The sequence below is a fragment of the Rhinolophus ferrumequinum genome, chromosome 9 (genome assembly GCF_004115265.2).
Source record: "Rhinolophus ferrumequinum isolate MPI-CBG mRhiFer1 chromosome 9, mRhiFer1_v1.p, whole genome shotgun sequence".
NCBI classification, from domain to species: Eukaryota; Metazoa; Chordata; class Mammalia; order Chiroptera; family Rhinolophidae; genus Rhinolophus; species Rhinolophus ferrumequinum.
In genome coordinates this window covers 13,524,049-13,551,374 of record NC_046292.1, presented here as the reverse complement: position 1 = coordinate 13,551,374, position 27,326 = coordinate 13,524,049, and the positions used below count along the sequence as shown (strand labels likewise).

General features: G+C 49.4%; 1 protein-coding gene across 1 annotated transcript; it reads right to left on the bottom strand.

The window, feature by feature from the left end:
• Nucleotides 1-9,657: 9,657 nt before the first annotated feature.
• PLA2G2F (phospholipase A2 group IIF) lies at nucleotides 9,658-19,808 on the bottom strand. Its single transcript, XM_033114760.1, has 5 exons — nucleotides 19,578-19,808; nucleotides 18,857-18,909; nucleotides 15,245-15,389; nucleotides 14,179-14,288; nucleotides 9,658-11,998 (listed from the first exon to the last, which is right to left on the bottom strand). The coding sequence occupies exons 1-5, from the start codon at nucleotides 19,691-19,693 to the stop codon at nucleotides 11,571-11,573; spliced, it is 852 nt and encodes a 283-aa protein (XP_032970651.1). The 5' UTR covers nucleotides 19,694-19,808; the 3' UTR covers nucleotides 9,658-11,570.
• Nucleotides 19,809-27,326: the final 7,518 nt, after the last annotated feature.

The following is a 27,326-nucleotide window of genomic DNA, read 5'->3' as shown; positions in this document are numbered from 1 at the left end:
CAGGGCATGTGCTAATTCACATAGGGAGAACATGCAGGGCCATCATAGGGACTCAGTAATGCTCAGTCCCTTTGCCGCTTGGCACTGTTGCTGGAGCAAGCACCCTGCCTCGAAGGGGACAGACTTGGAACGCAGATGTATTTTTACAACCGCTCTCTGGAAATTTTGATCAGCTGTGTTTCTTCATTTCGGGCTGAAGCTGTCAGACAGACAGGGAGGTGGAGAGGTGGGCACACTGTCCAAGGATGTGCCGTGGCTTCAGTGCCCCCTGGGGAGAGGCTGTCACTGTTTTAGGATGACCGCGCTGAGAGTGTGTGTCAGCTGTGGCAGGCAGAGTCGCTGTCTCCCATTGGCACTTCTGGGGTGTCTGTAAAACTGGCTCAGCAGATGTGGGAATGTGGCATTGCTACGTGGGCGTGGCTGTGGGCCCCAGAGGGGGGTTGGGGCCTGAGGTCGGTGGGTTTCTGGGTCGGTGAGTGCAGGGCCTGGTGGCTCCTGGGATGGGCCGGGCATGACTGAGCTCACTAGGCAGCAGGAGCACATCCAGGAGGGAGAATGAAGAGATCTGGGAGGGGTGTGGCCCAGGCTCCAGACCCTGAGTGGGGAGGAAGGGCAGTCCAGACGTGGCCCCCAAACCGTGCTTGCTGGACCAAGCGGCCTCCAGATACAGAGCACTCACCTTGTCCAGGCCCAGGGCTGCCTTCATACACAGAAAGCTGACCCATCTTCTGGCAGATGCTGTTAAAAATCTCGAATTTACTGAGACTCAAGGTCACACAGCTAGCATGTGACAGAGCAGGGGACTTGAGCCCAGCACTGACTCCTCCTGCCCTAAGATTTCCCTTCACAGTCGTGTCCCAGAAGGAAGCCAGTTCTGGAGAGACCTGAAGGAGGCAGTAACCGGGGTAGCCGCTCCAAGGGTGTCAATACACGCCCCGGAGGGAGGCCTAGATTCTGGTTCTGGCGAAGCCACTAAATCATTTCCTTCCTTCCTTCCTTTCTTCCTTCTTTCCTTGCTTCCTTCCTCCCTTCCTCTTTCCCTCCCTCCCTCTCTTTCCTTCCTTCTTTCTTTCTTTCATCTATTGCACAAATATTCAGTGTACTGAGACTTGGCTGGGCACTGAGGATTCTGCTTCTGTTAAACGACCTTGAGCTTCTCCGGGCCTCAGTTTCCTTCTTTTATAAACAGCTACTCATAGCCCCACCTCCTAGGGTTGCTAAGGGGGTTAAATGAGACGGCTCACAAAGCTCTGAGCACAGTGCTCAGCACACAGTAGGTCCTTCATAAGTCCCGCTTTGTTGCCTGGGCCCTGATATCCTGAGGCCCTGGGCTGCATGTCCAGGTGGAGTGTGGGCGTTCCAGCAGGATCGCTGTGGCAGGGCCCTGTGCTGGTGCCTTTTGTACCGTACATCCCTGCCTCCTGATGCCCCACTTCGCCTGTTGTCACAGTGGGCGGTGTCAGTTGTTTGTTTGAAAGCCACAACTGGGGAAGCGAACAGCCAGCATTGCTGTGCCAACCTCGGGGGAGCAAAGAGCCGCCTACCTGCATTCTTAGCCAGTCCTGAGCCTGAGACCAGGGCGGGGCAGGTGCCAGGGGCCCGGCTGTGGTTTGGGGGCAATAAGTCCCCACAGAACCTTTCTCCTTTTCTCCCTCTCTCCCTGTCCCCCTCACATCTGGCAGGGAACCAGGTTTTCTTGCTGAAGCACAGCTTTGCTTCTCTCAGAGTCCCGTTTGGGGGAGAATGTCCCCATGAATGTTCCATCAGCTCCTCCTTCCTTCTACCTACGGCTGTTGTCCAGTCTGGCCCTGAGGACCTTTGGCCCAACACACAGTCAGAGGCACCAGTCCCCAGAGCTGACTGTTTCCATTCTCCACGCCAGGCCCTGTGCTAGAGGCCCTCTCACCCGTGGCCTCATCCCATCCTGAAACCCCGCACTGGGCTCTTCATTATTATCCACGTTTTGCAGAAGGAGGAAACGAGACTCGAGGGCGTGAAGCGACATGGCCTTGACATGCCAAAGGCCACGTGGCGTGTGAGCCGCAGAGCCAGGGTTGCACCCAGTCTGCTCTTTGTGAGAGGCGGTGTTGGCAGCAATGATAAGATGGTGGAGGTTGGAAATGCTCTTCCATTCCCTGTGCTCCCCTGAGCACCGCCAGCCTGAGGAAGGGTCTCTCACTTTGGGTTCCAAAACGGAGGGGCTGGAGGAGTGCAGCACCAGGTCGGTGGTGACCTACCATCACCACTAGGTGTCGCCCAAGTTCTGGAGAAGAGTTGGCAGCCCCACCCTGGAGGGTTTGAAGGCTGGCGGGGAGGGAGCAGTGATTCCCAGAGAGTGGAGAAGACTGGCCCAGGCCTGGGCCGAGATGGTGTGGCAGTAAACAGAGCTGGACAGATGCTAAAGTGGTAAAAACAGATTGTATTCAAGAGCTATTGCAATAGGGAAAAGACCTCAGTATATGCTGGGCTCAATTCTGAAAAGACCAAAGAAAAGTGGGGATTATAGCTAAGGAGTGAGTGCATTTATAGTCAAGGGTGAGTGGATAGAAAATTACTCAGAGGGTAGGAGAGTTCTTGCTAAACTCGCCACCTAACAGAATTCTTGCTGAAGGCAGGCAGGGTGATCACATGTCACCTGAAGGATGGTGGAGGGTGAGGCATTTGATCAGATATTGAGGGTGGGTGGGGGATCTCATTAAGCTGACATCGCAGGATTCTTACTAAAACCAGCTATGCAAAGATGGGCACAAAAGCCCAAAGGTCCAGGCCTAATTGAGAAGAGGTCTCAGGACCTGGCTAAGTTTGGTCAAGGAGAAAGTCTTTGTCAGTCCCTCTTCTTGTTCAAGGACAGAAGAGACATTCTCTCCTCGGAATAATATGAGTCCATTTCTCGTTTGGTCACCTTTGTTCATTGGTGACCAGTAGGAGCATCTGCTGAGACTTGGTAATAGAGAATATTCGCTGGATGGTGTGAGCCTTCACTTCAATGAGGGGGAATTTCTGTGGGGAAAAAAAAAGATGAATGATTGGAGCTGACTGAACCCAGTTTTGAGTCCAGATGGCAGCCACCTGAGATTTCTAGATGTTGAGCTTGAAGCATCTTTAGAGGGGAAGTGAGGACAGCAGTGGCACCCCAGCGGACTTCCTGGTTTACCGTTTGAATGTCTTTGGTGATGGCACAGCCATCAGTGGCAAAGCCAGGTTGTGAAGCATCCAGCTTCAGCTCGTGGGGCTTCCTTAGATAGTCCCAAAAAGGATCTGGGCAGTCGGTTTTAGTTCTCCATGACTCCAAGTCAGCAGGGTGGGAGGAAAGTTGGAAACATTAGCTCAGAGAGTTGTAACAAGATCTTGAAGGAAACGAGAAGACTTGACAAAATGTGTAAGATGGCAGGATCTAGTCCAGTTTACAGGTAGATAACAAAGTAGAACAGAAAACGTAGTTTAACCCAGGGGCAAAAAATAGCTCAAAGACATTGAACATGACTATAATTTAATAGCCCAGGAGGGTGCACTATTTATCTCTATAATAATCCCCCCCCTTTTGATTACCGTTTACAAAATTAATCTAATTAAATTTGGAGCAATTATTCACAGACGGGTAGCAAGAATGGTCATTGACCACAGAGGCCTTTTTGAGTTTGTTTTGCTGGAACTTTTCACAAGGAATCTCAGACTAGAGTTTTAAAAGCCTCTCAAGGCTAGGGAGCAAAACCAAGAGCTCACCAGCAGATTTTTCTTTCAATACCTGTAGATTTGGGTGAATTTCTCTCTTCTCAAGGCTGCCCAGATAGTCTAAGTTTCCTCGTTCTGCCAGGAATTAACTTTCCTTATTCATCTCTACAGGTACCAGGCTGGTTTTCTCCAGGAGAACTTTGTAAGCATTGGCTCTGTAAAGTCAACTCCAGTTCCTTAAATCGTATTCTATGCACATTATTCTCAACTATGAAATTCCACTCAAGCCTTGGTAATATAACCAGTTTCCAATTATGTTTTGTTCTAAGGGAAGCAGATTCTTATTGAATTTATGCAAAGAATTGCATTACCATGAAAAGAAGACTACTTCATTAGAGTTTCCAACTTCTGGAGGGATCAGGCAGAGAGAAAGTTAAATGTTTCGTTTCTATTTACAAAAGTATAATCTACTAAATTGTCATATGGTATCAATAGCATAAGATAAAAGGGAAAGGCATTCCTTAAGTCCAGAAAACAGAACATGAAAGAACCAGCAGTGTTCCAAACGAAAACTGGAATCGTCCTTCATCGGTTAATTCAGTCCCATGTAATTAATTCTCCTTCTGCTTGATCTTAGGTTAGCAGCTTAATGAACCCATCAGCTTCTCTGCTTGTTCTGGAAATCCTTATTCAGGCCAGTGGTATGGGCTCAAAGTTATTCAGTGTCATCAGAAACCTATTCCTCAGAGTACCTGTCATAATCCTTTCCTTGGGTCACTGAAATAGTCTTTTTCTTTCTTTCCTTCTTTCTTTATTTTTTTTTTTTTAGTTTCAGGTGTACAAAATAATGTAACAAAGCTATTCATAGCTCCACATATACTCCATGTATACATTTAGTTAGACATTTACACCCCTCACAAAGTGATGACGACAAAGTATTTTGGCTACTAGCTGATTGCATGAGCTTTCAGGACAGCGTCAGAAGAAAACAATAACTATCTATCAGTGACAAAAGGCTTAAATTGGCCGTGGTTAAAGAGCTGATGAAAATTTACCATAATATAATTGACAAAGAAATGAGGTTGTCTCTGTGACATACAACATATTCAGATAATAACTGGAATCGTGGCTCATGACATTATACCAGAACATTTCATGGACCTCAAATCAAGGGCATTGACAAATTTCTATGAACTGCATACAACTGCTAAAATATTTATGTTAGATTAAAATATTTACTCATACAAATATAACTTAGGAAAAGTTAAAGCATCTCTTCTTATTTGACAACGCCTGTCATGCAATTCAACATGTCAAATAAACCAAATTATTTTTAACATCTTTTTACCAGATGAAAGAACAAATCCTTTGAGATTTTCCAGAGCTCTCTGGAAAGGGCCGGTTTGAGGTCAGTTTGAGATCCAGATTTAATTTAGGATTTGATTTTGGGAAGGCAAAATTGTCAAAAATACAAAAACACAGCAAACCAAAAAAATCCTTAGCGCTTTTAAAAGTAAGAAATCTGGGCTCTCTTTAAAAAAAAAAAAAAGTCAGTGACACAGTGAATATACGCACAGGCAATTGTTCTGATAAAACAAAAAAATCTTTGTTTCCTCGGCAATTTACTCAAAGGTAAAGAAAAATCTTTTACAGTCTCTTATAAAGAGCAGACCAATCATTCAAGAAAACTTGTTTTCACAGAGAGAAAAACCAAATTCTGGTTTTGCATCGATAGACTATTTTGCTCATTTTTTTCTAGATAAATTAGTTCAATTTTAGCCAGCTTGTCTGCACATAAAACTCCTTTTCTGCAAACACTTTCCAACTTTCTATATCCACTCAAAGATCTTTTTGTCCTATATTTTCCTCTTTCTTATTCTGGAACCAACTTTTAAACAACCTCAAAACAACTACTTTAAGACAAAATTACTCTCATTTTTCCCTAACAAAAATATATCCTACAATCTTGCTTATTTTGTATACCGAGTTTTTTGTCTTCATCCTTATTATTCTTAGTATTTTTATTTACATGTATTGATTAGAATTCTTAACTCTGAGTAACCTTAATTTTCAGTGGAAACAAAGAAGTAGACAATTGTTAACTGTCTGCTGTATATCAACATTCTATGGTAAATTGGCAAATTTTGTAAATATATCATCTCACAATTTCTAGAAACGCATGCTTCCTCTAGTATAACTTTTCATGTTTAATGACAGACCCAAATACAGAGGGTGCCAAAAAAATGTACACACATTTTAAGAAAGGAAAAACCTGTATTAAAATTGTAATATTCAATATATACGGATAACAGAAGATGAATACAGGTCATGTGTATACATTCTTTGGCACCCCAAGTATATTTCTCTATGCCGTATAAAAATAAGAAGCCAAAAAGCACATAAGCTTAAACTTGTGCTTAGTAATTAATGTTTCAGTAGTTTATCTTTCTTAGAAATGATCTAGATAGTTAATGAATACCTACCACTGAATTTAATTTAGCATAACTCTAAGGTTTCAAGTTCTGAAAAGATTTTGGGAAATGTTTTAAGGCAGACAACTTATAACATTAAACAAAACTAGCCATCATCTCAACTTATTTCCCTGCTAACGATTTTTGTAGCCCATGCATATTAGGCAAGTATCATAAAGCAAAAACCTAAAAGTTAGAGACATGGGTTTTCTGTTTTACTGCTGTGTTTGATCTAATTGAAGTAGTGGATATCAAGCAATTCATTTTAACTGCATCTTTACTTGTGCATTTGTTCTTGGGTTGAATTTATAATGTTTATAATTGTAAATATCTAATAGATATGACAATACCCTAGTTAACTAGTAAACCCAAGTAAATAAAATGTATGCTTATATTATACTTTAATGTTAATAACTCAGAAGACATACTGTGTTTCCCCGAAAGTAAGACCTAGCCAGACAATCAGCTCTAATGCATCTTTTGGAGCAAAAATTAATATAAGACCCGGTCTTATGTTATATTATATTATATTATACCCGGTCTTATATTATATTAAAATAAGACCAGGTCTTATATTAATTTTGGTCCAAAAGATGCATTAGAGCTGATGGTCCAGTTAGATCCTATTTTCGGGGAAACACGGTACATACATGCACGCATGCATACATACACACATGTACTGACAGACGCAAAAAGAGATCTTATAGGTTTTATTCTAAAATTTGAGCCATGAGTCAGTAAAACATGGTGACAAAGCTTCTGGTTTATGTAGATAGTTGGATCTCAGCTTCACTCCATTTTATACTTTTTACCAGAATGTTTCCGGCAGGTGGAACAAGTTGAGATTACTTCTTCAACATGAGGGAGGGCTAAACTTTTTACAGTATTTGTGGAGGAGACGTTTAAGATTTTCGTTACCCTGATATATACTCTTAAGAAGGCTGTGGACTGCATTTGAGGCAAGAGACCGAGGGGCTGTGAAGTTGCCGTGTGGATGTCCCCAAAGTCCATCTGAGTGGATAGACTATCCAGTCTGTTTCCAATGAGCTCTTTTCTTTTGAGCTTCAGGTAGTTGCTTTCAGGGGTCCCTGAGTTCCTAAAAAGCCCCTGATAAAGTGGGAGGAGCCTAAAATTCAAGTGACTATAGGGGGTAGAGGGGCTGGAGTAGGAGGGAAAGGCCCGGCGGGGTGGGCAGGGGGTGGAGGAGGTAGAGGTGCGAAGGGGGTCCTACCAACGGGTTCAAGGGAAGCCCGAGGGGGCTCGAGGGGGGAGATGGGAAGGGAGAGGTCTTAGAGGAGCCTGTTTGGGGAGATCTCACGTTTCCCGAGATACCAGTGAAATGACAAATTCAGCAGGGGTTTGAGAAGGGGGGTTTCAGTGGCCTGAGAAGTTCCCTTGTGGGGAGCAGGATCAAACAGAGAACAGAGAAGCTTTCCAAAGAGCCTGGGAAATGCTTCTGGCCTTGAGGGTCAGGGAGTGAATTCCCACTCAGAAGAAAGAGCCAGGAAGAAAGACTCCCGGCCCCGTAGGTACCTCTCAGACAAAGCAGCCTGGAACTGGAACCCAGCTTCTCGAGGATGTTCAGAACCACAGGAATCAAAGCTGTGCTTCAGTGGACAGTTAGCTAGAGCGCTGGCTGAGGAGTGGCCTCACCAGTGGACTCTGATCCATCAGTCAGGAGTGAAGACTAAGGCGTCCAAGGCACACACTTGGGGTCCTGGGTGAGAGGCCTGGGGACCCAGTGATGAACCGGTGAGGAGCCAAGTCACAGCACCATGCCTGTTAGAAAACCAGATGCTGGGCCATAGTTTTAGGGGTAAAAACAAATTGTATTCAAGAACTATTGCTTCAGGGGCCAGTGTAGAACTGGGCTCAATTCTGAATTCGACAATTACAAATCCTCATTTTTCTTTAATGGGAATTCATAGCGAAGGTGGATGAAAAATTGCTAAGTGGATGGAATACTTCAGGCTAAACTGGCCTAACAGGATTCTTGCTGAAGGCAGGCCAGGGCATAAGCTATCAGCTGGGGATGGTGGAGGGTGTGGAATCTGGAGAGCTATTCATGGTGGGTGGGGATTCTTGCTAAACTAACATGGCAGAGTTCTTGCTAAAACTTGGTAATGCTGAAATGGACATGGAAACCCAGAGGTTGAAGCCTGGTTGAGACACGGTCTCGGGAGGAGCCTGACTAAAGATTGGGCAAGGAGAATCTTTGTTAATGGCAGACCCCACCCCCACCCCCAGTGGGAAGCAAGCCTTAGTATAAAAGACCTCACTCACTTGGAAAGAGTCCTGAGGAAGGAGAGATCACCCCCCACCCCCCAGACTGTAGAAACAAGGAGCCCCTTCTTTAAAAAATGTGACCCCCTGTGGGGACAGAGCCCCAAAAAGCAGTTTCCAGGCTCTCGGCCTCACATAGAAAGGTGCTGGCTCAGGTAGTAAATGGCCATCGACTGTGATCAAATGGCCAGCAGCTGTGGCTAGTTGGCCGTCAGCTGTAACCATTGAGCCATTGGGCACTAATATAACTGCCGTGGCTAGGCTAGCAGAAAAAAAGGGGGAGCTAGCAAGAAGATGGTGGCTGAGCCTGCAAGCGGCACAGTGAGGGTTGAGAATTGTGTTGCTCCTGGTTCCTGTGTCTCCAACCCAGCCGCCAGTGAGAGTATAGTGGTGTGACTCCCCTACCTATGGCTCCGTGGGTGTTCCTTTTTGGCCTAGCCATATCCTGCATTCTTGTGTGGGGAGTGGGACCAGAGACCCCGCCTGACACCCCGCACGACACCCCCACTCCTCCTGTCCACTTCCAGAGACCTCAAATACACCATCCCAGCTCCACCCCTTGTCCCCTTGGGGGTCCCTTCCAGGACACACTTGGGGCTTCATCCTCCGTGCTCCCCGTGAAACCCTTGGTACCAGGCTGCCAGCCTCCTGCAGGCAGAGGCTATGTCTTGGATGGCGTCCACCCTGAAGCTCAACATCACGCCTGGTCCATAGGAAACCATCGATATAGGTCCATGGAATGAGTGAACCAATGGACGATCTTGTCCAGGAGTTTTCAAACTTTTTAAAAAAATTTTAGCCCAAGAATCTCTTTTCTCCTTCCAGTGTTAATGTGAAAGCTCCATGTAGAATACAGGAAAAGCAGGGCTGCTCAATTGGAGATTAAGTTGGGGGTGGCAGGGTCCCATGTGCTCAGCTTCCCCTTCCCCAGGGATCAACCCTAGTGACCCCAAGAAAACACATGGTTTTGAGGAACATCTGAAATAGCTGCTCTGGTCCCTGTGAACACGGGGGAACTGATGCCCCTGACAGGAAGGCCCTAGGCAGAGAAGGGGCCAAGTTCAGGACGCAGGACCTGGTGCCCTCCTGGATCCTCGGTCACTCACGTCAGTGCCTCCCGCTGCCCGAGCACCCTGTAGGAGGTATGGGGGGGGGAGCTGAAAGTCAGATGCAGAGGATTCATATCCCAGTTCCATCACTTACAACCTGTGTGACTTCAGGCAAGTTAGTTGCCCTCTCTGGGCCTCAGTTCAATGGAAAGGGATGGTCTGGGGGGACTGACACCTGACAACAAGCCCTCAGCCCAGTAGTCGTTGTTATTGTCCGACCGCTGGACCCTGGGGCCTGTGGTCTCGGCCCCATCTCCAACCTTCCCAACATTTGCCTCTGCAGGAGCCGGGCCACTTCGCCCTGCCAGTTGCTGGGTGGCAGGGAACCCACTTTCCCCAGAGCTTCAGCGTCCAGAGGGAATCACTGTGCCCTCTCCTGACGCCTGGCCAGTGAATACCATGCCAAGGAGGACCAGCAGCAGTGGGGAGTTGAGACAGGAGGTCTTTATTAGTTTGAGGAGGGCATGCTGTGTCCTTTGGGGCGGGGGTCTCTGGGGGTTGCAACATCCGGGAGAGTCTGGGGTGAGGTGGGGTGCAGGCAGATCCTTCGTAGCAGAATCTCATTCCAAATGCTGGTCCAGGCTTTCAGGAGGGGAGGATGTGTGCACACGTGTGGGGTACCACCTGGGCTCCCACAGCCAAGGGGCCAGGCCTCTGCAGTCCCTGCCTCCAGGGGGCGCTCCAGGCGCACTGTCCTGGCTCCACCTGGGCTTGATGAGGGCTTCCCTCAGAAATGACGGGATTAGTCCTGGATGGTGAGGAGGAGGGAGTTGGAGCAGGTCGGTCAGGGTACATGGGGACCACAGCCATCACACCACGGCCAGCAGTGGAAGGGTTTCCTCCCACATAGAGTGACAACTGACTCCAGGGACAGCTCCACCCTCAGTCCGGAAGGCTGGTGTTCTAGAAGCTGCAGTTGGCTTCTATCCAGTCCTGGCATCTTTTTCATAGACGTTCTCTCCCCACCCCCACACCTCTCCTTGTCTCCACCTTTCTTGGCTATCCCTCCACCAGTGCCCGTGGTCTTTGGGGGCACTGCCAGGTCAGGTCGAACTTCCTGGTGGCTGTTCTTGGTGTCCAGGCAGGTCACAGCGCGGTGTCAGTGGGTGCTCAGGGTTGACATTGAACAAAGGCAGAAGGCGGGGGTAAGGCAGGGCACTGGCTACTTGGAGGACGCTGACTCTGGGTCAAGAGGTAAGGCAAGGGAGGACAGGGGGAAGGTGCCCTTGGGGAGACAGCCCTGCTGGGCAGAGTCCGGAAGGCTGGCCCTGCTGAGGCCTGATCCTGCTCCGCCTCTGCCCACAGTCCCGCAGGAATCATTGGGAGCCCGGGCTCAAGGGGGTCCTGCATCCGCAATGCTTCCCTGCCCTGCCTGTGCTGCCGAGACCACTCTGGTCTGGACAGCTGTTCCTCACCTCGTCTCCCCTCTCTCCCACCTTCTCCCCTCCCTACCCTCCCTACTGCATTCCTGAAGCTTCCACACCGCCTCCTGCCTGACCCCCCACCCCCAGTCCTGCCTTTGGTGGCAGGTGGGTCTCAGCCCTCAGGCTCCTCCCCATTGAGAAAACTTCTAACCTGGGCTGCAGACTCGCCTCTCCCTGCCCAGGGAGAGTGAGGTCTGGGATCCTTCCACCCACTGGCCTGGCTGCTGCATAAGGGAGGGCGCAGGGGGAGAGGCCGGAGGGCTAGACCCTGCCTCCTTTCATGTTTGCCAGGACCTGGGAGCCTGGGGCCTCTCGCTCAGGCCTCACCTTCCACACTCAGGAGACACCCCAACAAGCCACATGTTCCCTGCCAATCCAGGACCAGCAGCAGGACTTAGATATACCCAGTGCAGAGCTGGAGGAGACGGTGGCCATAGTCAGGGCCCAGGCCTTCCTGACTCCTGTGGGGGTGGGGCTCCAGGAGGGCTGCAGGGAGGAGGTGGCACTGCAGCCTGTGGGCTGCCCATCTGCCCCCAACTCCTCCTGCTCCATGCATCTGGTCCCCAGAGCAGGAACCTCCACCTCGCTTCTCTGTCCAAGCCCAGAGGGCGCTAGGGAGGTGCAGGGGGTGCCGGGGTGGTGAGTCTGCAGGTCGTGTTCTGGGGTACCGGGGTGGTAGGTCTGCTGGTCGTGTTCTGGGGTGCCGGGGTGGTAGGTCTGCTGGTCGTGTTCTGGGGTGCCAGGGTGGTGGGTCTGCAGGTCATGTTTTGGGGTGCCGGGGTGGTGGGTCTGCAGGTCGTGTTCTGGGGTGCCGGTGTGGTGGGTCTGCTGGTCGTGTTCTGGGGTGTTGGGGTGGTGGGTCTGCTGGTCGTGTTCTCCTGGGGCTGCTCGTAGATGCTGCAGTTGGGTGTGACGCCCTGACAGTATATATTGAGGAAGTTGCGGTGCTTCTCCTTGTACGTGTGGTCTTGGAAGCACAGCGCCACGCTCTTGTCACACTCGCAGGTCTGCCGGTCACAGTCCGTCTCATTGAGATCTCCTGTGGAGGGGAGGGCATGGACTCTGAGGGCCCAGTGGTCCTCGGAAGGTGGTCCCAGGGCAGGCAGCACCAGCGGCCGGGAGTGCAACCCAGGACTGTGGGCTCCGAAGCTCCAGGTCGGGCCCAGCAGCCTGTGTTAACAGCCCTCCAGGTGGCTCTGGTGCATGCGAAAATCGGAGAACCACTCAAGTCCAATATGTCATTGCATCGTTGGGGAAACTGAGGCCCAGAGAGGGGGATGGGTTCACCTGAGTCACCCAGCAAACCCAAGGCAGAGCTGGGACAGAAACTCAGGTGTCAGGAACTCCCCACCCCAAAGCCGGTGGCTCTCTGCCATCGCAGGCCTCCTGGCTTCAATCACAGAATCGCACAACACACCCCCTTGAGGGAGTTCATGGTAAGGATCCAGTGGAAAAAAAAACACGTGTAAAGAGCTTAGCTCACTGACTCCCACAGAGCAAATGCTTAATACGCGGTAACTGCTGCTGTGGCTGTGTTATTAATATTAGCCTCCAGAAATCATTTACCCCATCCTTCTCAACCTTAGGTGCGCATTAGAATCGGCTGGAAGGCTTGTTAAAACAGACTGCCTACCCCCAGCCCTCGAGCGCCAGGTGCGGTAGGTCAGGATGAGGCCTGACAACCGGCATTTCCACAAAGTGCCTAGGTGGTGCTGGTGGTGCAGGTTGCGGAACACCCTTTGAGAACCGCCCGCGAGCCAATGGTTTGCAATGGGGGTTCCAATGGAAGGGAGCGGGTCTGCTCTGATCCAAACCCTTCCATGAGCCGTGGGGAGACTGAGGCCAGGTGAGAAAGATCCTGCCCAGCGTTACGCATCAGCAGAATCCTTTCTCTGAAATGAAACTCTTTGCAGAAGGCTGATACATCCAACAGCTGAAAGAGAAGCCGCTAAGCTCTAACATACGTTAAGGAGCCAGCTGGATCACTCAGGGACACCCCTCCATCACCTCCCTCACAGCATCGGACCCCGTGCCCGCAGGAATCTCCAGAAGCCACCATGAAAACCACTGCTTGGGGTTTTAATGGGGCCACTCCTTCTCTCTCAAGCCAGCCCTTCCACCCAATGTTTGAACAGCAAAATATGAGGACTACAGGACCCTGAGCTCCCAAGGGCCCCAGATGTGCCCAGATCCCCCCAGACTCTTTCCCAGAGAATAGGAGACTTGAGTTTCTTTGCAAAGCTGGAATTGCTGGTGAGCCGTTAGTGAAGGATGAGGATCAGAGCCTGGTTAAGACAAGAGACAAAGGGAACTCATGCTGCCCACCCTACTGGGCCAGGGGGCACCTGCTGCCCCAGGGAGGGACACAAAGGGGAGGCGGGGCAGGGGCACCTGGGCCATTAGCTTGGACGCCAAACCCCTCGGTTGGGGAATGGCCGTGGAAAGCCCACTGGAAAGACGGAACTCCGCCAGGCCTGGCTCCAATAGCCTGAATCCTAGAAACAGAGGGTCCTCCGACGGGGCCACCTTCTGATGGGGTCCCCATGACAGACTGGAAGGGAACGGGTCTACTCTGATTCTAAACCCTTCCATGTACCCGCGGGGAGACTGAGGCCAGATAGGGAAGAGCCCTGCCCAGGGTTACACAGCAAGGAGATGCTGACCGGGTTGCAACCCAGGTCTCCCAGCTCCCATGTCACAAAGTCTCACAATCACCTGATCATCTGGGCTCTCCCCAGGCCCCCTGAATCCAAATCACTCCCCAAAGCTTAGGACTCTCCAGGACTAGAGAATCAGCAGCCAACTCGGGCGTGGGGACAAGAACATATCAGGGAGATGTGCTAGAACCGCAGCGACAGTCGTTAGATTCACAGGCAAACAACAACAAAGAAGAGAGGCCTGGTTAATTTGAATTTCAGACAAACAATAACCATTTTTCGTATAAGTATGTCCCAACTATTACATGGGACATATTTATGCGCATTCTTAATTCCATACGAAGACTAATTGATTTTATGCTAACATTTAATTTTTAGTGTAAGTATATCCCACGCAATATTTAGGATATACTGATATGAAAACATGTTTTGTTGTTTCTCTGAAATTTGAATTTAACTGGACCTTCTGTATTTCACCTGGCAAGCCTGCACAGGGCCCCAGCTGGGAGAACCGGCAGCCCACACCCTTTTCCTGGGGGAGGGTGCCGGGGGAGGGACTCACTGCAGACAATCGTAGTGTTATTCTCGATGGTGTATTCATAATGGTCCACGTAGGTGTGGCAGCCCTGGTCAAAGAGCTTCTGGTAGCAGCAGTCATGGGCATGGCAGCACCTAGGGGCAGGTAGAAGAGAGCAGGCCCGCATCGCCAGGCTTGGTCCATCTCTCACCAGCAGACCCTGGCCATCTCTTCCATTTCCTCACTGATCAGAGCTTCAGACCGAGGCCCAGAGAGGGGCAACTACTTGCCTGAGGTCACACAGCCAGGAAGAGCCAGCCTGTGCCCCAGGTTCTGGTCCTGCCTCTTTGTTCTATGTCCAGGGCTCTCGCTCTCCCCCTTGAAGTCCTGACTGCAGCTGCAGGAGGGATCAGGTGGTCCAGCCATGTGATCCGGGTAGGAGGGAGGGTTAGGGTTAAGTCAGTGTTGGAGGAGACTATGTGCAGCGGCCGTACCTGACCGTGCATGATATGGCCAGGGAGTGACAAAGGTCTGACGGCTTGAATGGGGGCCGGTGGGTGGGGTGGGTCGGGACAGGAAGCAAATGTGGTGTGGCTGTCCCCATCCCCTCTGGTAGAAGGAATTAGTCAACATGCATTTATTAAGCTCCCAGTACTACCAGACTTGGTGCTGGCTGCTTTGGGCAGATAGGAACCCAAGATAAGCCGTGGCTTCTGGGAACTCCCAGTCTGACGGAGGAAGCACACACAGCCTGGCCTCCCGAGCCTCCAGTCTGATGGTGGCAGGGGTCACAGCCCTTGCCTTTGTCAAGCATGCCACGGGACTGTTGCTCTCATGCGTGCTGGGGCAGGCCAAAGGTTCCTTCCTGGCAAGAGTGGGGAGTTCAGATGCCTCCAAGCCCAAGATCTTGGAGATGGACAATAGAGAGTCCAAGATGGTTGGAGAGGACACAGGTCAAAAGTCTGTCTCATGTTGTCATTCTCACTAACTCATCAAACGAGCCTCATCCTTTGGGACAAAGGCCCTCTCCCACCTCTCAGAGATGGACATCAGTCTGACCTTTGCTGCCCCCACCTGGTCCTGACCGAAGGCCAGGTGTTTCAGAACCTACCAGTCCACTTCATCCATGGGCCGGCCGAACCCCCCCAGCCCGCAGTAGCAGCCGTAGCCCACGAAGGACAAGATGGCGTTTTTCCCCGTAATGGCTTCCACCATGGACTTCAGGTTGAACAGGCTGCTGTGGGCTAGAGGCAGGACTGCAAGAGAAGAGAGCCGAGGGGGTGCCGTGAGCTCCCTGCCCTATCTGACTGTCTGTCCTCCCAACACCTCAGGGCAGGGGAAGGCGGGTGGGCAGGCAGGCAGAGCAGGAGGAAGGAAGCAATCCACAAGGCACCGAGTATGGGCATTATCCGCATGCTAAGATTAAGCCCTATGGCCCTGAGAAAAGACTAATAGTTACTATTTGCTGAGGACTGCTTGGTGCCAGGCACTGTCCTGGGCCCCTTCCGGGCATTAACTCATCCAGTGCTCACTGCAGCCCTTCGAGGTGCTAGTGTGGTGTGACTGTCCCATTTTACAGATGATGACACTGAGGCCCAGAGCATTTAGTAACTTGCCCAAGAATACACGGTCGGAAACCAGTGGAGACAGAATTTGGACCCAGACAGTGAAAGTCCAAGTGCCCAGGGAAATGATAAGGGGCTTTGCAAATGCCACATGCTCTTCTGAATACAAGGGTTTGATTCTGGGCCCTTCTGGCCTATCCTGGCTCCTGTGTCCCCAGTGGGGACTCAGCATTCCAACCACTGTCCTGGGGCTGGTGCATCTCAGGATTAATCCAGAGATGATTGGGTGCTCTGGTCATTCAGTGAAGACACACACACACACACACACACACACACTTTCCCTCTGTCAGTGTCTAACAGACAGCGACAGGGCGACGACCCTTCCCGTACCAGCAAAATCAACGTCCTGGTACCTGGAAGCCAGCCCCACCCAGCGACACAATCGCCCCTCCCCAGCCCCAGCTTCCCAGCCTGCTGGGCTCCTGGCTGAGTCAACACCGAGCCCAAGGCTCGGATCCTCGCCATACACAGGCAGGAGAGCTGCTCTAGCCCCATTTTATGGATGAGCAAACTAAGGCTCAGAACAGTGAAGGTCATACAGCCTGGAAGTTGCAGAGCCCAGGCATGATGCCAGGTTTGTGTGCCCCAGAGCTGCGCTGCCACTACCAGGCAGTGGCATTCCTGCCTGCCTCGCCCACACTGGGCTCCGCCTGCCGGGCCCAGGGTTAGGTGCCCAGTTCAGCACCCTGTCTCTGCTCTCTCCACATTCTCCACCCTGCTCCACTGCCTGAAAGAGGAAATGTACCAGGAGAGGGAAGAGCCAAGAATTTCAGAAATTAGAGGCTGAATGGAATCCCAGAGGCCACAATTACTTGCTTCTTGAGACGTGGTTGTCCCACATCGCTAGTGACAGGGAGCTCACCACCTCAACATGCCTTAGTGAGAAGAGCACAGACTTTGGAGTAGGACAGACCTGGGCCCCTAACTACAGCTCCCTCAGGCTATGTTTTCCCATCTGTAAAATGGGCACAACAGTCCTGATCTCCAGTGATGAGCCAGGCCAGTGCCCAGCTCCGAGCCCAGCACGCACCAGATGCTTGCTCCCTCCACGGTGCCCGCTGTTTCCTGTGGCTTGTGGGGACCCTGGGCCAGGCCTGCCTTCCCCCTCAGAGAGCTGATGTTGGGAATTCTCCTCCACCTGGGTCTTCCTGTCTATTGGCTTCGTGATTTTCGTCATTACAGAGAATAAGGAACAAACAAGAGGACATGGGAAGAGAGTAGAGAGAATGACAGGTGACTTTTAAGAGGATGGTTTAGAGCCACATTGGTGTCTAAGCTGGGGTGCAGAACAAGAAGAGAGAGGACACTGTGTCCTCCGGGCCTGAGCCTGTCTTCTGAGCTGCCCAGAGGAGATTTGGCGGTGATGGCCATTGAAGAGAGTGGGAGAACAGGGCCAGGAGGGGTGCCCCGGGAATGTTAGCTTCCCACCCTTGCTCTGCCGGCTTCTTGGTGCTAGAGAAAAATGTGTGGGCCAGGCGGCTTGGGAGTCAGACACTGGGTTTGTAAACAGGTTTCTCCATCAGCACTGTGAGGCCGTGGGCAGGTTGCGTAACCTCTTTGACCTCAATTCCTAAATCTGAGGACGGCTTTGAGGAGGGATCGCCATGCGGGGTCCTGGCCTCCTCACTGCCCCAGCCTGACAGACCCCCACCTCCCTCTCCGCGCCCCCCACTAGCTGTGCAGGTGTTACTCCAGGGGGCGGCTTCCGTCCCTAGGGCCCCCGCAACCATCAGCTGTCACATACAAGAGAAGAGTGAGAAACTCACTTGTTTATACACAGGGTGGACACACACACACCCCCACACACACACTCACACACACACACTCAAACACTCACACACCTCACTCACAGACAGACAAACACACGGACAGCACCACTCTCTCAGCCTCCGCATACTCTCCGCCACACAGGACACACTTGTACACACTCACATGCAAACACACACCTCATCCTTCATACACTCACATACACCTCACACTCACAAATAGACCCACGCTCACTTCACATGCTTGTGCACACTTGTACACACGCATGCTCACATGCTCACACATCACAAATACACTCATACGCACGCAGCCCCCTGAGTGGAACTTGTGGCCTGAAGCTGAGGCCACATCCACACTCGCACTCCAACCAAGTGGGCGAAGCAAGGTTTGTGTCCAGTCTGGCTCAGGGCTCTGTCCCCGACCCGTGATTCGGGCTGAACTCAAGTGGTAATTTTCTAAATAACAGGTCACTTTGTCTGAACTGAACCAACAGTTTCTCAGGTCTGGCCACATTTCACCTTATTTTGTTTCTGCTATTTCTTTTCCTCAAACGTGGCTGTGTTCAGCGACGTGTAAGAGGCTGGATGGAGAGCGGCCAGAGATTCCGTCCACCTCCCACCTACCCGAGGCACCGGCCACCAGGACGCCTGGATGAGTGTGGGGTCAGATCTGTGTCAGGGGCCTCAGCTGTCCCCGGTCCATATACCTGGGGCCACCAGCCTGGGTAAAAAGTCCCCAGAACTGTTCCATCGTCTTCTTGTACACTCACGTAGACACCACTGCTCCATACAGACTGCATACAGATATACGCTCCCCTATGTTCATATACACACTCTAGACACAGCCCCCCATAACACACTTACATGTTACTGATGTGTGTTATATACAGAGACATCACTACGTGCTCAGACACACCTACACACACCTATGTGTATACACCCACACATAGGATGGACACGTGTGTACATCCACGCACAAACTCATTAATCCTGTCTACATGTCCACACGAATACAAACACATGCTCCTGTTCACAAACATCCAGCAAATACCATCGCTTTACGATGCTTGCTCAGCTCTGGGCCCTGCCCCTTCGAGGCTCATAAATGCCAACCACCCGTAGCGTGTTTACAGGTGGCTGGAGGCATAAACAGCCCCAGAGAGAGGGTGAAGCCTGGCAGGGGCTGAGCAGGGAACTGAAGGCCCAGAGAGATGAAGGACAGGCCTGAGGTCTTGCTGCTGGTCAGTGAATAGAGACCCAGGGCACCCAGGGTCAAGGGCGAAAGGCTGGGGGTGGGGAAGCAGGAGGAGCCTCCCCAGAGCCTATACTCACTGCTGCCGGCCAGGATGGCGATGGTGAGGAATTTCATCAGAGCCAGGCTAGATCTGAGAGAGGAAGAAACCACGTCCTCAGTCTGGCCCTTCCACCGTCCTGCGGTTCAGGGCCTGCTGCTCACTCCTTGGCCTCATGGTCATACCAGGCGCCATCAATGCCATCCGTTGATGCCCTGCTTCCTGCTGCCCCAGCCCCGTGATTAGCACCTCCAGGAAGATCCGAGCTCCTCCCACCTGGCCTGCACCTCCTGGAGGCACCAGAAGCCTCCTTTCCTTCCACCCTGAGTAGGAATACCCTCCCTGCATCAGCTTCCAACCCAGGAAGCTCACTGTCTCATGGGGTCGGGTCACTGCTGCAGATCAGAACCAACCTCCCTTCCATATTTGCATTAGGAAGTCAAGTGACCCAACCTGGTGGCTGGGTCTTGCACTCGGAGCCAAGAGACCTGGGTCCCTGGTTCTAGTCCCAGCTCTGCTTCCAAAATGCTGTGTGACCTCAGATAAACCCCTTCGCCTCTCTGGATCGCAAGCACCTCATGAAGATTGACTAGATGATCCCTAAGGCCCTTCTAATGCTGAAAATGCATTGATATTTCTCAGCCATCACTCCGAGACTCAGAGCTCTCCTTGCTAGAGAAATGGATTTAAGGAGCCAGTTTCCCACTCCCATCTCTGCTGCTTTCCATAGAGGGTTCCATCCCAGAGGAGCAGGCACGTACCTGGAGGTCCTCAAAGCAGACGAGGCTCTGAGACTTGGGCCCCTCCACCCAAAGGGGTGTCTAACCAGCACCTTCTTCTTGAACCCTTTGGGGTTGGCCTGCGCCCCATCTGCCATGTTCTGGGTTCTGGGAGGCCAGCGACATAGGGCTCCAAAGATCCGCAATCTGCTCCAAAGGCTCTGGGGAGCAGGCTCCAGCTTCCCGCTGCCACCTACACTGGCAGGGTAGTGCCAGGGCAGTGCCCCTGAGCGGGATGCAGGTGACACATGCCCTAGAAAAAGAAGGCTCCACCTCCTCCGTCCCTCCCACCACCACCGGCCACCGCCCTTGCCCTCCCTGTCAAAAGCTCCCAGGTAAAGTCCCCACCCGAGGGTGCTCTGGCCTGCAGAGGGTGGGGGTTATGAATCTGACCAGGAGTTGGCCCCTCCCCACGCATCTGAAAGGAAATTAGTCCAAAGGCCTCTCTCTTCCCATCTGAAAAGGATGCTAAAGAAAGAAGTATTCAGTGACAATTGTCAAAGCGCAGTGAGGCAGACTATTCAAAGGGGGCTATTGAGATAGGTTTAGGGGGGCCACTGCAATGGGGTCTTGCAGTGGGGGAGAGAGATTGAACTCAATTCCAAATACAAGGGAAAGTGGGAATTTATAGCTAAGGAGCGGGGCCGGGGGGGCCGGTGGTCAATGGATGGAAACTTACTAAGAGGAAACGCCGGGGTACCGTGATGCTGGCTGAAGGTAGGATCACCCCAGGGTGATCAGACACCACCTGGAGTGGGGAGTAGGGGGTGAGGAACCCCATCAGATAGATATTGGGTGTGGCCAGATATCGAGGTTGGGGATTCTGGCCGAACTGACTTAGCAAGATTCTTCCTAAACTTGGACAATGCAGAGACCAACACAGAAGCCCAGAAGTCAAGGACTAGTTGAAAAACAGTTGAAGGGAGCGTGAGGAGAGTTTAGTGGAGGAGAGAATCTGTGTCAGGTCTGTTCTCCATGTGGCTACCCAGGTGTCCGGAAGACGTCCCTCCACATCTGCAGGCATGTTGGTGCCCACATCTGGCAGGAAGCCTCCGTCTCACATCTGGAAAGGTGAGCCTGACTGACCTGGAGCAGCCACCTCACTGTCATTGGCCCCACGCCTCTGTGGTGGGGGCCGTGCTGAGCAGATCCCTGACCTCCACCGCTAGACCCAGGAGGAGCCCCCTCCCCGCCAAGTTGTAACAACCAAAACTGTCTCCCTCCAGACATTGCCAGATGTGCCCAGGAGGGCACAGTCGCCTCTCGTTGAGAGCCTGGTGGCCTGGGAGTCGGTGCCATGTGCCTATTGTGTGTGTGTGTGGGGGGGTGTCATGTGTGTGGGTAAGATGGACAGGACAGAAACAGAGGGGGCTAGAGCCCTGGGAGCCCCTGGAGAGTGGCACAGTCCCCCTGATGGGGCTCCCACCCTAGCACCCCCACTTCTTGGCTCTGCGACCCTGGCTGGATGATTCACTTCCCTGGCCTCTGTGTCCTCAGCTGGTGAGTGGATATAAGCAGCCTCACGGAGGGAGCACTGCACTGACAGATGACAGGTGGCAGGTGTCGTATAGTTTGGGCACAGGGTATGTGGTCAGTGAAGGATCTCTTTGTTGCCAAGCCGAGGCCCGTTCTCCAGCCTTGAGGTGAACAGGGAGCGGGGAGAGAAGGGTACTCTTGGGAATCAAAACTTCAAATAATACCCCCCCTTCACATCGGCCCTTCTCCCAGTGTCCCCAGATTTGCTGCCAAGGGACAGAGGAGGCACCTTCTGAGGCACCTCTGGGGCCTCCCTTCCCACGTGGGGTTCTACCAACCAACTGGCCAGCTGATCCCATATGTCATGTCCCCCTTCTTCTGGCCCCTCTCCTGCCTCTGCCCAACTTCCTCTCTATGGATCTAGGCTCTTCTCCTTCCCAGGAATTCCTGGAACACCTCCACTGCATCCAATCGCACATCCCTCCATGGGAAGGTGTTACTTTGCACTTGGTTATATGTTTCTCTGTAGGTACCTGTACACGTTTTGGTTTGCGGATCTTGACATTTTACTCAGACCGGGGATCTGGAGAACCAAGGACTTTCCTCCAAAGCCCAGCAGTTCCTCATGGGACATGGAATGTAATTTGCCTCGTCAGACTGGGAGCTCCCGGAGGACTGAGAGTGGTGGCAGGAGAAGGCAGGTCTCTGCCCTCACTTGTGTGCACAAAGCTTGGCTTCAGTTTTTGCTTCTATTTTTGCATACGCCTCTCGATGATATCATTCCAAAAGAGGAAACGCCAAGAAGTAAGACTCAGTGCAGTCTACACATGGAACATACAGCCTCCTAAGCCTATGGTAACCTGGTGCGACTTAGATCTGTGCCAAGGAGGCCACGGCAGGGCGGGGGACCCCTGTGAGCCTCTAAACACCTCCTATTGCCATGTTCTTATCTCACCTTCCCACAGCTGCACTGGTTGAGCAGGTCTGCAGAGGGCAAACCCCTGAGGTGGGGACTGGGGGCAGCTCTTCCCTCCTCCCACCGTCTTCCTACCAACCATAGCGTGCTCAATATCAGAAGTCAATAATAAACTGGTTGACCCAGTAATTCCGCTTGTGGAACTATAAACCAAGATGCAAACCTGAGTTGCTCCCAGAGACAAATCAAAAAGATATTGACTATGGTATTTTTATGATGCACCCCCAAAATCAGAAGCACATTAAGTTAGGGGGTTAGCTCAGCAAATTGTTAACCATCTATCCATAATCATGTTTTCCAAGGTTTGACAATACAAAAAACAGAAAACAAAACCCTGGCTATAAAGGATAAGAGCGATTCTATAAAAACAAATTGAGGAGATGAGTATGCATGTGTACAAAAATTATCTGGAAGGATATACAGCAAAACATTAGTAATGTTTATTTTGCGATAGTAACTGATGGTTGTGTTTTATTTGTCATTTTATGTATTGAAATGAATAAGACAATACCAGAAACTAAGATGGAAACGTCAGTCTCTTAGAAAGACACAAACTCACTCAATTGGAAATAGCCCTATATCTAGTCAATAAATTGGATATGTAGTTTAAAACCTTGTCATAAATAAACTCCAGGTCTAGGTGACTTCCCTGGTGAAGTCGACTAAACCCTTAAGGAAGAAATAACACCAACTGTATTAGTCTGCTAGGGCTGCCACAACAAAATGCCACAGACTGGATGGCTTACACAATAGAAATGTATTTTCTCATAGTTCTGGAGGCTGGAAGTCCAAAATGAAGGTGTCTGCAGGGTTGGTTTCATGTTGAGGCTTGGCTTGCTAACGGACACTTCCTCATGTAGCTTCACCTGGTCTTTCCTCTGCACACACACATCCTTCCTGTCTCTTTGTGTGCCCAAATTTTCTCTTCTTATAAAGACACTAATGACCTCATTTTAACTTAATCACCTTTAAAGCCCTATTTCCAAATACAGACACATTCTGAGATACTGGGGGCAAGGGCTTCAGCATATGAACTTTTAGAGGACACGATGGAGCTTATGACACCAATGTCGTCCAGAAAATTTAAGTGGAGGAAATGCTTCCCTACTTACTACACTATTCTGTTACCAAAACCAGATAAGGACATTACAAAAAAAGAGAACTGTAGACTAATAACATCCCTCGTGAACATAGATGCAGAAATTGTTAACAAAATATTAACAAAAAGAATTGAACAACATATACCAAGTGGAATTTATCCCAGGAATGAAAGGTTGATTTTACATTAAAAATCAGTCAACGAAATACACCGTATGAACAGACTAAAGCAGAAAGACCATATGATCATTTAATAAGTGCAAAAAAAAAAAACCCAAAACCTTTGACAAACTCTGACATCCTTTTCTGATTAAAAAAACAAACCAAAACAAGCAAGCAAAAAATCCAAAACAAAACAAAACAAAAAACTATGTCAGCAAACTGAGATAGGAGGGAACTTCCTCAGCTTGAAAAATGGCATCTACAAAAAACCTGTAGGTAACATCATACTTGATGGTAAAAGGCTGGTTGCTTTTCCCCCTAAGATTAGGAACAAGACAAGACAAGGATATCTACTCTTACCACTCCTATTTAACATTTTAGCCAGTGCAATTCGGAAAGAAAAGAAAGCAAGTATTCAGATTGGAAAAGAAGAAGTTAGATTGTCTCTATTGGTATAAACCTGATAGTCCATGTAAAAAAATCCTGTGGAACCTACAATAAAGTTACTAGAACTGATAACTGAGTTTAGCAAGGTTGTAGGATATAGGATTAAAGTACAAGAAAATTAATTGTATTTTTATATCTAGTAATGAACAACTGGAAATCGAAACTGAAAAATACATTTACAATAATATTAAAAATATGAAATATCTAGGGCTAAATATGACAAAATATATGGAAGATTTTGTACAGTGAAAACTAGAAAACAGTGTTCAGAAAAATCAAGGAAGACCAAAATAAATGAATGCAGGGGTATACCATGTTCATGAATCAGAAGACTAAATATTGTAAAGATGTCAATTCTCCCTATTTGCCCTATAGAGTCAATGCACTCTCAGTCAAAATCCTAATAGATTTTTCTTACAGAGATTGACAAATTGATCCTAAAATTTATACGGAAATGAAAAGGATCTAGAATTTCAAACTTGTTAAGGAAGACTTATAAAATTATTGTAATCAAGACAGTGTGGATTGGTATAAAAATAGACAAATAGATCAGTGGAGCAGAATACATGACCCACAATTAGACCTACATATATACGGAGATTTTGTTTGACAAAGGAGCAAAGGCAATTCCAGGGAGGAAGAATAGTTTTAAACAATGGTGCTAGAACAATTGGCCATCAATATGAAAAGAAAAAAAGAAAGAAATGAAGAAAAGAAGGAAACCAGGAAGGAAGGAAGGAAGGAAAAAAGGAAAGAAGGAAGGAAGGAAGGAAGGAAGGAAGTTCAACAAGGATTCCCAGACAATTCAATAGGGAAAGAAGTCTTCAATAAATGGTGCTGAGACCACTGGATATCCACATGCAAAAGATGAAGTTGGATCTCTTTCTCACACCATACACAAAAGTTCATCCAAAATGGAAGACAGATGTAAATGTTAGAGTTAAAACTATAAAAGTCTTAGAAGAAAACAAAGAAGTAAATCTTTGTGATCTTGGGTTAAGTAGTGGTTTCTTAGATACTACAACAAAAGCACATGTGAGCCCCTCAAAGAAGATAAATAGAATTTCATCAAAATCAAAAACCTTTCCCTGCAACCTATCCTATCAAGAAAGTGAAAAGACAACCCACATAATGGGAAAAAATATGTGCAAATCGTGTCTTATAAGGGACTTATATCCAGAATATATAAAGACCTCTTACAACTCAACAATAAAAATATAATAGCCCAATTTAAAAATAGGCAAATGGTGGGGGGTGGCCAGTTTGCTCAGTGGTTAGAGTGCAGTGCTCCCACATGGGCCAGTGAGCTGCACCCTCCACAACTAGATTGAAAACAACGACTTGACATGGAGCTGATGGGTCCTGGGAAAACAAACTGTTCCCCAATATTCCCCCCAAAAAATATTTTTTTAAAAATAGACGAAGGATTTGAATAGACATTTCTCCAAAGAAGATAAATGGCCGATAAACACATGAAAAGACGCTCAACATCGTTAATCATTAGGAAAATGCAAATCAAAGCCATGAGATACCCCTTCACATCCAGTAGAACGGCTATAACAAAAAAAGACAAATGATAACTAGTGTTGGTGACGATGTGGAGAAATTGGATGCTTCTTACATTGCTGGAAACAGAACAGCAGCAACACCCCTGAAGCCCTCTTAGTAACCCCATCCAGCCGCCACCCCCCTCAGCGGGTAACCACTGTCCTGACTTGTAAAAGCACAAATTAGTTTGACTGTGTTGGAAGGTCATATGAACAGTCTCTCTCACAATCTCTACCCCTTTGTGTCAGCTTTTGTTCATTCAGCATCGTGAGTGAGATTTGTCCATGTTGTGCGTAGTTGTAGCTGGTAGAGGTGTCATCACGGAGTGACTATACTACGTGTCCATTCTGCAATAGACAGACATTTGGTTGGTCTCCAGTTTAATCCACTTGCTTTGGTCCTGCCTTGGTGCAGCTGGAGAAAAGTGGGTCACACTCCCACAAAGGAATCTCAGGTTTCTCCCTCCCTTCTCTTCCCCTGCCAGGGTCTATCAGACTTGAAGCTTGAAGCCCCTGGGGAAACCCAGCTCCTTTTATTTTCTTCTTATTCCACAAATATGCAGTAATTCTGAGCGTCTGGCAGTTTCATCACGGATGAAATCTAGGCTGGGGGACCATCCTGGTACATGAAGCTTTGCAGAGAGGGATGGGTGGAGGGGAGGGCTCTGGCTCCTGGCTGAGGGGACATACTCTCACCCACAGGGGATCTCTTAGGAGACAGGGGTCATCTTTCTTCTCTTTTGCAGTGAGGTTGGGAGCAACAGGCTTCCAGGCTCTGCCAGCTCTCCTCATTTCCACCTCCGTATGTGCTGGGAGGACAAGAATGTACAGCAGAGCCCCTGAGTACAAAGATTTGTGTGTGAAAGGGGAATGAGGGCAGTACCCACTTACATTTACTATGTGGGACAACTTGGAACATTGCCCAGCATATGGTAAGGGCAGATTTGGCAGACCTGTGTTCTAACCCATACTGTGCCCTGTAGCTGCTGTGTGATCCTGGACAAGTTTCTAATGTCTCTGAGCTCCAGTTTCCTCACCTGTAAAATGGGCACAGTAGTATCTCCCTCATGGTGTGGTTGTGAAAATGAAATAAGAACCCTGTGCCTAACACACAGTAGAGGCTCAGAGGATGGTAACTCTTCTCAGTTGAATGTGCACCCCAGCATCTAAGCCCTCTCCAGCTCCTTTCCGTCCACCTAGAGATCATGACGCATTGTGGCCTGACCCTACCATCAAGTGTTTCTCCTACTGTTCCTAGGGAAGTAAAAACCCAGACTTGCTGGCGAGTCTCAAGAAACCACCAGGCCCAACGAGAATTCATATGCTGCTTTTAGAGGCAGAAGCAGGGTCTTTCTAAATTCCTACAGACTTCAGGGAAAGGAAGAGTCTCAAAAACCATTCTGTCTTCTGACCCAGCAGTTTCAGTTCTGGAAATCTACTCTAAAGACGCCACCCTTTAAAAATAGATGAAGCTTTATCATCAGAATGTTATCTAAACAATGAGCAGTGGTGACTTTAAAGTCATAATTAGAAAAAAAAGAACAATTGATCGAAACCGACCCAGAAATGACCCCAAAAATGGAATTAGTAGACACAGACATTAAAGCAGCTATTATAACTGTATATGTGTGAGAAGAGAAAAGAAAGCTTGAGCATGTTAAATAGAAACAGAGAAGATACCGAAAAGACCCAAATCAAATTTATAGAGAGAACAAAATACACCATCTGAGATCAAAGACACCGTAGATAGGATTAACAACAGATTAGACAACACATCAGGATAGATGATCCATTCTGTTTATAACATGCAGTGGCCGTACGGATGAAGACGATGATGGTGGTGGGAGTAGCCATGACTAACACTTCCTGATCTCTAGCTATGGCCCAAGCTCTTCATGTCTTATCTCGTTTAATCCCCACAAGAAGCATATGAAGTGTCATCACCCCCTTATACACTGGAGAAAACGGAAGACACGTTGTCTACGACCTTGCTCCAGGTGAAGCAGCTGGAACATTGGGAAGGCC

What these genes read in the sequence shown, in the direction of transcription:
- PLA2G2F (XM_033114760.1), bottom strand. Translation starts at nt 19,693, where the DNA reads ATGGCAGATGGGGCGCAGGCCAACCCCAAAGGGTTCAAGAAGAAGGTG. An exon ending in CCCATGGATGAAGTGGACTG is followed by an intron (nt 14,289 to 15,244) that starts GTAGGTTCTGAA and finishes ACCTGCCCCTAG; the next exon opens with GTGCTGCCATGCCCATGACT. An exon ending in TAACACTACGATTGTCTGCA is followed by an intron (nt 11,999 to 14,178) that starts GTGAGTCCCTCC and finishes TCCCCTCCACAG; the next exon opens with GAGATCTCAATGAGACGGAC.